Raw genomic sequence first — 10680 nt, 5'->3', positions numbered from 1 at the left:
GACCGTGTCCCAAGGGGGGCCTTGTGGGGGGTTCTCCGGGAGTATGGGGTACCGGGCCACTTGATACGGGCTGTCAGGTCCTTGTACGAACGGTGTCAGAGTCTGGTTCGCATTGCCGGCAGTAAGTTGGGCTCGTTTCCGGTGAGAGTTGGACTCCGCCAAGGCTGCCCTTTGTCACCGATTCTGTTCATTACTTTCATGGACAGAATAGCCGAGGTGTTGAGGGGATCCGTTTTGGTGGCCTTAGGATCGCATCTCTGCTTTTTGCGGATGATGTGGTCTTGTTGGCTTCATCGGAACGAGATCTGCAGCTCTCGCTGGAACGGTTTGCGGCCGAGTGCGAAGCGGCCGAGATGAGGCTCAGTGCCTCCAAATCCGAGGCCATGGTCTTGAGCCGGAAAAGCCACATTATATATATATATTTAGGCGCCATGTGCCGCGCCGTGTGCGCCATGTGCCACGCCGTGTGCGCCATGTGCGTGGGCACGACAACGGCACGTGCCCGCTGCAGCCGACAGGACGCGCTGTCACGTAAACATGGAAACAGTTTACGTGACGGCGCATCCAGTCGTCACGTAAACATGGAAACAGTTCGGTGTTCATTTTCGCACAACCGAACCAGGTCCGGATAAGTTGTGTTTTTTGTCCCCCTCTTCATTTGCCCTCTCAGCCACGCTGCTTCCCGCTTCCTCTGTTTTGACTCCAGCCGGTTAMGTCATCAAAAAGAATTGCGCGGTTGGCCAGTAGACTACAGATCTCTGTCATAGGACAAATTTATATCGTTTCTACCAAATATCGTTTACATCGCACATTTCTACATGGAGCTATATACAGGTCCTTCTCAAAAATTTAGCATATTGTGATAAAGTTCATTATTTTCTGTAATGTACTGACAAACATTAAACTTTCATATATTTTAGATTTATTGCACACCAACTTAAGTAGTTCAAGCCTTTCATTGTTTAAATGTTGATGATTTTGGCAAAAAAGTAAAGTAAAATCAAAAATCCCTATCTCAAAAAATTAGCATCGACCAATAAAAGAAAAGTGTTTTTAATACAAAAAAAAGTCAACCTTCAAATAATTATGTTCAGTTATGCACTCAATACTTGGTCAGGAATCATTTTACAGAAATAACTGCTTCAATGCGGCATGGCATGGAGGCAATCAGCCTGTGGCACTGCTGAGGTGTTATGGAGGCCCAGGAAGCTTCGATAGCGGCTTTAACCTCATCCAGAGCATTGGGACTTGTGTCTCTCAACTTTCTCTTCACAATATCCCACAGATTCTCTCTGGGGTTCAGGTCAGGAGAGTTGGCAGGCCAATTGAGCACAGTAATACCATGGTCAGTAGTGAGCAGGTGCCAGGTCATGCTGAAAAATGAAATCTTCATCTCCATAAAGCTTTTCAGCAGATGGAAGCATGAAGTGCTCCAAAATCCGAAAGCTAGCTGCATTGACCCTGCTCTTGATAAAACACAGTGGACCAACACCAGCAGCTGACATGGCACCCCAGACCATCACTGACTGTGGGTACTTGACACTGGACTTCAGGCATTTTGGCATTTCCTTCTACCCAGTCTTCCTCCAGACTCTGGCACCTTGATTTCCGAATGACATGCAAGATTTGCTTTCATCCGAAAAAAGTACTTTGGACCACTGAGCAACAGTCCAGTGCTGCTTCTCTGTAGCCCAGGTCAGGCGCTTCTGCTGCTGTTTCTGGTTCAAAAGTGGCTTGTCCTGGGGAATGAGGCACCTGTAGCCCATTTCCTGCACAAGCCTGTGCACTGTGGCTCTGGAAGCTTGTACTCCAGACTCAGTCCACCGCTTCTGCAGGTCCCCCAAGGTCTGGAATCGGCCCTTCTCCACAATCTTCCTCAGGGTCCGGTCACCTCTCTCGTTGTGCAGCGTTTTCTGCCACACTTTTTCCTTCCCACAGACTTCCCACTGAGGTGCCTAGATACAGCAGTCTGGGAACAGCCTGTTCGATCAGAAATGTCTTTCTGTGTCTTACCGTCTTGCTTGAGGGTGTTAATGATGGCATTCTGGACAGCAGTCAGGTCAGCAGTCTTACTCATGATTGTGATTTTGAGTAATGAACCAGACTGGGAGTTTTTAAAAGCCTCAGGAATCTTTTGCAGGTGTTTAGARTTAATTTGTTGATTCAGATGATTAGGTTAATAAGCCATTTATAGAACCTTTTCATGACATGCTAATTTTTTGAGATAGGGATTTTTGGTTTTTCTTTACTTTTTTGCCAAAATCATCAATATTAAAACAATAAAAGGCTTGAACTACTTCAGTTGGTGTGCAATGAATCTAAAATATATGAAAGTTTAATGTTTATCAGTGCATTACAGAAAATAATGAACTTTATCACAATATGCTAATTTTTTGAGAAGGACCTGTAAATAAACTTGAACTTGAAGGGTATAATACTAAGAACCGTCAGCTAACAAAAAGTCAAAGTTTTTGTGTTCAGGATGTTCAAGTAAAAAAAAAAATAGAAAAAAAGACTTTAGTGGCTAACATTGGTGAGCTCTAATGTTATTTATAATGGTGCCCAGCATAAAAACCTAAACAGACTCATGTTTATTGTGAACATCAAGGAATACGTGTGGAAGACCTTTTTAGATGCATTATGATACACTGATATCTAAAAACAACTGATCTCTTCCCTGGGGGTCTCCCAAAAGTAACAGCAGACTGTATTTCCAGCATTCAGCTTTTATTCAGTGACAGCTCTTCACATCACTGCCACATTCAGACACACTGAAACATCTTCTGCTGGTGCATATCGTCACATTAAAGTCTTACCACTGCTTGGTTATATCAAACATCATGATTACTCCATTGCAGTTCTTGTACACATCCAGGAACTCTGCATCCAGGGCCACTTCATCAGACTGCAACACAAACATGAGTGGCTGGATTTATATTATTGTGGTAAATGATCGAACGAGGGTTCCTACAAATTTTCCATCTTGAAATTCCTGACTTTTCTAACTTTTTCTGTTGATTTTTACCAATATTTTTGGCATCACAAGTATAAATTTCATGCAAACGAGTGTAATAATTTATCTGGTTCACGATTTCTTTAGGCACAACGTAATGATAATTTAACAAAACCATTTCAATGTATAGTTAAAACGGGAAAAAAATTGCTAGAAGTATGTGCCACTTTATAAGTGAAGAGTAGTGTTATATGTTTTGTCTGAAGACACAACACAGAAGAGCATAACTAAAACATAAACACGTCGTAACTTCTCAACATGAGATCTTAAGTTTAAAATTGACACGAAAAGGAATGAAGGTACTAAGGTATTTTTATTGCCAACCATCTATGACATAAATGTTTTAAAAACACTGTACAGCACTGTAACTTCTAAAATATGAAGTAAGCATAAGTAATCCATACCTACAAATAATTATTTGTTGACCTTTGTCTTCACCATCACGTTGCATAAAAACTTGATGTGGGGAGTTTCGTCCACAACCAAAAATAATCATTTTACTTTTATTTATTTATTTTTTATTTATTTTTAAAAAGGCATCTTATGAGGACAGGCAACTTTCTGCTACTGCAAGAAATCTATGTTGATTTTGTCTTGAAATAAAACTCAGTTTTGTTAAAAATTCTTTTGTGATATTTACCTTTTTATACTTCCTATAAAAATGTCGATTTTTCCTTTTGTAAAAAACAAAAGTCAACAACATTTTCATACCTTTCCTGACTGTTCAAGACTTTCGCACCATCAAACCTCCTAACCAACTGAATGTTTTCTTCCTTACCCTACTTAGGCCTGAACATGTGACAGCCCTGTGATAATCACCTCTTGTGGCTCATTCTCCAGCTTTAAATTGTCTCCACGCCGCTTGCCTTTGCCTGAAAGAGCAGCAGAATCACAAGTTTTAGGCTTTTGAAAACAAAACAGAGGAACTAAAGCTTTAAGTAGTTTACAGGCACCTAAGATTGATGACTTGCTTTGTTTATATAGGTAAAACAAGCACAGCAGTTAAACTACTTTTCTTATAGAAAAGCACTTTGAAAATACTGCCTTTAATACACAGTGGTTTACACAGAGTGCAGATGCTCAGACTCTAGCTAAATAAAGCAGTAACAAAAAAAAATCTAACTCTGATAATAGCCTTATAGAAGCTGTCGGAGCAGCCAAACCTTGGCTGTGTTGACTTTCAGAAAGAAGAGGGAGGTGGGGCACACACAAGTGAGTCTATACATTACTGTTGTGCTCACCTACACCTTCGTGAAGAGGGCATTTTTGGCCTGAGATGAGTGCAAGAAACACAACATGAACACTGAGGACAGATTACAAACAAGCAGACCCAACACATCTCTCTGATGTAATGAAAAATTGCAACAGAAATAAAAAAATCTCATAACCAAGTCAGCCTGCACAGAAATGCCTCTGAAATGATGAGCATCCACACTCACCTTTGTCCACCACGTCCCACACCTCTACCTTTACTACGTCATCAGTGGCTGAGACAAACACAAAAACATGATTTATTATTGTTGTTTTAGCACACACACACAAAAAATCTGAATAGGCAGATAATTAAGTAACTAATATGGATCTAAACCAATATGTGGAAGTGGTAACTAAAAGCTTTCTTTAGCGAGGGTGAGTACTGACACAAATGTAAGACATCTACAAAAGCTGGGCAAATGGACAAATATATCAACAATCGGCCACCAGAGTTCATTAACATTTTTTATTTTTAAAGAACAAGCAGCTCAGCCTGCTGTCAGACTATTTTCTATATTTCTTAATATTTTATCTGTTATTTGTTTACATAAATTAGGAGCTATATTTCTGAAAAACCCGTTTTATCAAAATATAAAATGGTAAAATGACAAGACAAAACAGCTTAAAATATTGAGACTGTATCAGTTCTACTAAAACATTTTCTTTTTGGCCCTTTGTTTCAGAAGTTACTAAATATCACTTTTTAAAAGCATTAAAATTTGAATGATAGAAAATGAAATAATATTTTGGCAGCACTTTGTAGTTCAGTTGTGGTTTTTGACAGCTTCATTTATAAGGATGTTAGTCCACAATTTTCATAAACACCAGACAAACTGAGGATGGTTTGTACCGCAGAAACTTTTTCCTTGTGTGAAGATGGTTTGTGACCCTCCACACTTTCCACTGTCCAAACTGTTGCAAGCTAAAAGGATTATATTTATCAATATCTGAATAACAAGAGGTAAATTTTTATTACTGTCTTCAATGTCACAAGTTTACATGCATTGCATTAGTATTTGGTAGGACTGGGCGATATGGCTGAAAAATGGTTCATGATGCAAGCAGTGAAGCAGCCAGAAATTGATTTTAGGCCGGGCCTGACAAAAAATGGGTGGGCCAGATCAGTTTCTCAGATGGTACGCACAAAATCATCGCCGCACCTGACCTACACAAATAGCCCAGTGTGGCTTTGTGGGAAAGAAACACACACACAAACACACACAGTACCGCGCTTTTGACTTGATCACCTTGCAAAACGCCAAAAATAAGAAAATTAAAATATGACAAATGTTATGCAGTGGCTAAAGCTTGTAACATTAATGTCTCCTTAGTTGTGTCTCTGCCTGAGGAGGAGAGGAGAGGGCAGCTGTCATTCACAACGCACCACCATCACTGTGTAAAAACAACTATTAAATAAAAACAGCGCAACAATATGGATTTGATTTATGCAGACTGTAATGGAAATAAGATTAAAAAAAATAAATAAACGAAAATGCAGCAAAATAAAGACAGGGAAAAGGGGTCACGTTAACGGAATATTTTCCGTATTTAACTGTTTTGTTTTTTTATATGGTGACGGAAAAATCTAAAGGCCGTCCAGATTGCAATTAACACTCCTGACCTCAGGAAGACTTAATAAATAAGCCAGGTGAAGTGGAGAAAAAATTCAACGAGCCTTCACAAGACTGCAGCTCTGTGGCATCTCACTCACACAGAAACATTTTCATCTTTACGCACAGAGAAAGTTACATCACAGAGGTGTCTTATTTAATCTAAAATAAATAAAAGATTCCATCTGATCATCGTCTCAGATCTAGACACCATACTGAATGCATCTCCAGGAGCTGACAGCATGAGGACAGGAAGCTTTGGAGCATCTGTGAGGCGCAGCTGAACCAGTGGTGAAGCGGAAGCACATGCTGCAGCATGATTTCCTCTTGCTAAAGCCACAGCTTGTTGGATTTGGAAATAAACTCTTGCTGTGTTCTTATCACTTCGACTGGAGTCGTTTTTTTCTAATTTTAAAACTTTGGCTGAAGTGGTGTTTGTTATTCCAACAGTGTCGCAGCAGAGTGCGGGTTAGTCTTCAGAACCACTGGCGCTGCATATTTATCCACAGTGAATAAAGAAACTTACAACTAACAAAGCTGCCTGTCAATCTATGAACACATTTTGCTGAAACTCAAAGATAACTGCCTGACTGATCAGTCAGTAAACAGGTGTAAGAGTTACCTGTGGCTGACAGCTGCAGGCTGAGGTGAAGAAGCCAGCTTTGTCTATGCGGCGGGAGCCGGGAGGACAGATTCCCAGGCTCAGATGCTGTGTCCGATAGTTACATCCAGAGGACGAGGCATCATGAAAGTATTTACTTTATTTCAACTATTTTCTTTATCATTTCGATGATATTTAACTGTTTAAAACTGGTCAAATTTGTAAAACATGCAATTAGCCCTAGCTTGTTTAGAGCTCTGGGGTCGGATTTATAAAAGTGGCGTACGCACAAAAGGAGCCCAGAAACTTGCATACGCCACTTTTCATGCCAAGGTTGTGATTTATAAAATCCAAACTTGACGTGAAAATGTGCGGTCCCTCACGCCACCTTGACCCATGCGTACACTGATTTTGGAGACGGGAACTGCGACACAGATGGTGAAGTGGGGAATTAGAGCCACACTGTGTAATGATCACTGTCAGATATTTAATTTACCTTCATAATCAGACTTAGATTTTTATTCAACTTTATCATCAGCTTTCTCAACAGTAATATTTATGCTTCTGCTGCTGAGCCAGAAAGACCTTTGAAATAAAAAACTTAAATCTTAAATAAAAGTTCCCGCATCCATTCATCTCCTTCCTCCTCAAACGACCCCGACCCACAGACCCCTCCCCGACAAGAGACATTTCAACAGCACGACAGCAGAAGTCACGCTTTGGGTACACGCGCAGGGCGCACCCACCCTCACCAGTGGGATGTCATAAAAATTCAGTTTTTAAAGTCTGTATTTGTCACGAGCGCAGGGGTGTGAGGAGGTGAGGAGACGATCAGCTGCAGACAACAGAGGAGCCGGGAGGGGGAGGATGGGGGAGAAGAGCGGTGAACTTAAATTTATCTGACTTATTTTATTTATTGTTTTTGTCGTCCTCTGAGAGAGAAAATTAATTTGAAGCTGAGTTTTTGAAATAAATCATTAGCTTACTCTAAATGTCTGTAAACCTGCAAAATGAGGGAAAATCTGTGTCATTTACAGACATTCTGTTCACGTGAGCAGCTTTCAGCTCCTGTCATCCTCCAGACACACGACAGAGCACGTGTCTGAACCAGCCAATCACTTTTTTGACATTGATCAGCTGACTGATTTAAATATATCTTAACATTCATGAGGTACTTTGAATTAACTGTTTATGGTTGAGTGTGAGCGTGTAGAGGGTAGAACCTGAGGCGGGACCTTGTGCGCATATTACGTTCTGTTCTCTGATTGGCCCGGCTAAAAATCTGCCAGCGAAATCCATTTCAATGGGAGAAGTCCCAGATGGAGCAGTGAATGGAAACTAGAATTGAGCGGAGCTGCGTAGGAAGGCAAGGGCCAGGCTAGCGTATGCACGGTTTTATAAACCTGATTTTTTTTTTGTACGCCATTTTCGTCTTTTGGCCGTACGTTCATTTTTAGTATGGTTTCCACGCAATCCTTTATGAATCTGATCCCTGGTTTGGAGCGTCGAAGTCATGTGATTCAAAATAGCCAATGACAGCAAGTCTTGCAAAGACATTATAGTGACCAATCACCACCATGCATATATATTAATTTGAATTTTATTTAATTTTAGCTCTTTTTTAATTTTATTTAATGATGGTTTTGAGTGACGCCCTCAAAAGTAGAACTAAATTATACATAGAATTTTATTATTATTTTAATCTGATATAAGAAAGCCATTTGATTTGGGTGGGCCCAGGTACAAAGTGGGTGGGCCTGTGTCCATCTAGGCCCACCCATAGCCACACCCCTGGATGCAAGTGTTTCAAATCAAAAATCACTAATTAGTTTTTTTGTTTTATATATTTGAAATAAGAACAGGAGAAAAGGCTAATTAATACTGCCGTTAGGCATATTATGACAGGACCTTTCCTCTTTTATCCATAACTTTTTTTGAGCTGTTGCATAATTTTTTCCTTTCACTTCACATTGTTCTTTATTTTTCAGCAGTTCTGAGGCACGGTGATGAAACATGAAACTGCTACTGCACGTTACTCAACAGGTTGTTGCTATCTGACCAATAAGTGAGTGAGTTAGTTGATACCACCAACCTTGCTTTAATTGAGCTGTGAGAAGTCAAGCTGCTGAAGCCTTACCTCTGCCTACATCTACCAGAATGCTGTGTGGTTCTGGGTTGGAGTTCATTGAAATTATCAACATTCTTTTTGACATATTTTATATTGAAATTGATCGTGTCTATCACAATATACGTATATTCTTATTGTTTTTTTCCCCCAGCTCTAGCTGTATAATGATTTGACACAAATAATAAAGCCATGACTGGTTAAGATTTCTAACTTAACTGTTGTCTGTGGTGATACAATTTATGCTTCTCCGTAGCAGGCAGCTGTGTTGGAAATCAGGAAAATATGCTGTTTCCAGACATTTTTCTACAGGTTCTAACCTTCAGTAATGTGTGCTGAAACATTTGTTGTCGGCTCGACAGATCGTATCTCATTCCTCAACCCAAAGCACAAGTTTATATATTGTTTTGCCAAAGGTTTTTAGTAATTTCTTGGTTTAGATCAAAAATAACCCCAAATGTGTGACTCTATATTGTCTTGTCCAAAATGTCCTGATGCATCTCAATAATGCAGGTAGAAAAATCTAACAACTTTTTTTTTTAGGTCTTATCCAAATGTTCTTCCACAATTTTAAAAATAACAGAGATTGCTTGGTCCCACACTTTCTAATATAAAGCTTAAAACACACATAAGTGATCACATTATCAATCATCATTTGCCGGTGGCTGACTGAAAGAATTTGACCTATTGCCCAACCCTAACATCTACTCTAAGAATCAGAAAGCTGAAACTAAACTTTAATGTCTCTATTTTTACCTTGATATGGAGCAACTGGAATAAATCAGCAGGCACAAAGAGCACATTTTTTATTTTTTTATCAAAACAAAACTATTGTGTTGAGAAGATAAAGCAAGTTGAGGTGGTTGCAGAGGACACAACTTACTTTTATAATTCCAATGAATACTTGTGACTTGGATCTCTTGAGTGGGTATGTACTCCTCCACAAATTTCTTCCCTTGCAATCGATACCATAAAGTACTCTTTCCAGTGTTTCTATCTCCCCGAATGACTATTTTCACTGGAGTGAGAAAGAAATTAAGGTCATCATGACAAAGATTCAGTGTAGAAGACGTTTTCTTTGCATACTTGAAACAAGCACACTCCTCATGCATTTCTTACTGTTATATTGGACCCCCTTGGCGAAGCGCCTCTGCAAACTTTGGTTCATCGACTGCACTCCGGCAGGGATAGTTTTCTCTCTGGGCTGCCCTGGCTCAGATCCTACCAGCTTTTTCAGTGCCGAAAACATTTTGAGTCTTCACAAGCTGATGTGGCTGCAAGATCAAGACTCCACCTGACAACTTCTCACGTGAAAATGAAGACAGATATTATAGCAGCGTTTCCTGATGGAAAGATAACTAGGTCTCCATGGATCAAAGTGAATATGAGGCCAATTTACTTTATACTGACGGTTTTTAAATTTTCTTAAAAGTGACTAGATGCTTTTTCTTGCCAGTTAGTGGTGGAGGTAACAACTGCTTTGTCCACAGCATTGCCTATAAAAGAAAAACAAAGACAGTATTTTTAAAAATGAAAATATTTTTAGGAATCCTAATTAATCTAAAACAGGAAAGGTTTAGCCTGATTTAATGCCAAACAATAAGAAAAGTATTGTGTCATTTTGTACATTGTAAATATCTGGTTTGACTGTATACACTTTTTCCTTTTTGATGGTTACATTTTCCCTCAAATTTAGGGCTGCACAATTTCAAGAAAACCTGCGATGTGCAATAACAGTGCTTAATATTAGGGGTGTCCCGATACCAGTTTTTTCAAGACTGAGTACAAGTACGAGTACTTCAGTTTAGGTACTCACCGATACCGATACCGATACCAAGTAGCGGGGTTAGGGTGGATTATCTGTTCAACTTGTTGAATATTAAACAGAATGAAAATGAAATGCAATTATCATGCAAAAACTGATGGGTAAATATTATGTTTGACACCGATACTGGTATCGGTATCGGGACACCTCTAAAAATAATGAATGAAAAACGAACCATCAAGCAACAAAAACTTATTATTTTCACCTGGAGTGGGAAGAGGACTCATATGTAATTCGAGCGCTGCCTTGGCC

General features: G+C 39.6%; 1 protein-coding gene across 6 annotated transcripts in view; it reads right to left on the bottom strand.

Annotated features, from left to right (window-relative positions):
• LOC106529325 (RAB, member RAS oncogene family like 6) overlaps positions 1–10680 on the bottom strand; it is a 52301-nt gene that overhangs the window by 39814 nt on the left and 1807 nt on the right. For 2 of the 6 annotated variants that reach the window (XM_014024714.1, XM_014024720.1), the window contains exons 2-8: positions 9723–10099; positions 9487–9621; positions 9360–9374; positions 4453–4500; positions 4255–4284; positions 3833–3885; positions 2817–2905 (exon numbers count right to left, since the gene is read on the bottom strand). In XM_014024714.1, coding sequence (XP_013880168.1) covers positions 2817–2905; positions 3833–3885; positions 4255–4284; positions 4453–4500; positions 9360–9374; positions 9487–9621; positions 9723–9852 — 500 coding nt within the window. In that variant the 5' untranslated portion in view covers positions 9853–10099. The remainder of the gene's footprint in view (positions 1–2816; positions 2906–3832; positions 3886–4254; positions 4285–4452; positions 4501–9359; positions 9375–9486; positions 9622–9722; positions 10100–10680) is intronic. The other 4 variants (XM_014024716.1, XM_014024718.1, XM_014024717.1 and 1 more) reach the window with 4 other exon arrangements.

The sequence above is a fragment of the Austrofundulus limnaeus genome, unplaced genomic scaffold (assembly GCF_001266775.1).
Source record: "Austrofundulus limnaeus strain Quisiro unplaced genomic scaffold, Austrofundulus_limnaeus-1.0 Scaffold437, whole genome shotgun sequence".
NCBI lineage: Eukaryota > Metazoa > Chordata > Actinopteri > Cyprinodontiformes > Rivulidae > Austrofundulus > Austrofundulus limnaeus.
The sequence above is the reverse complement of the archived record's forward strand: the minus strand, read 5'-3'. Positions and strand labels throughout refer to the sequence as shown.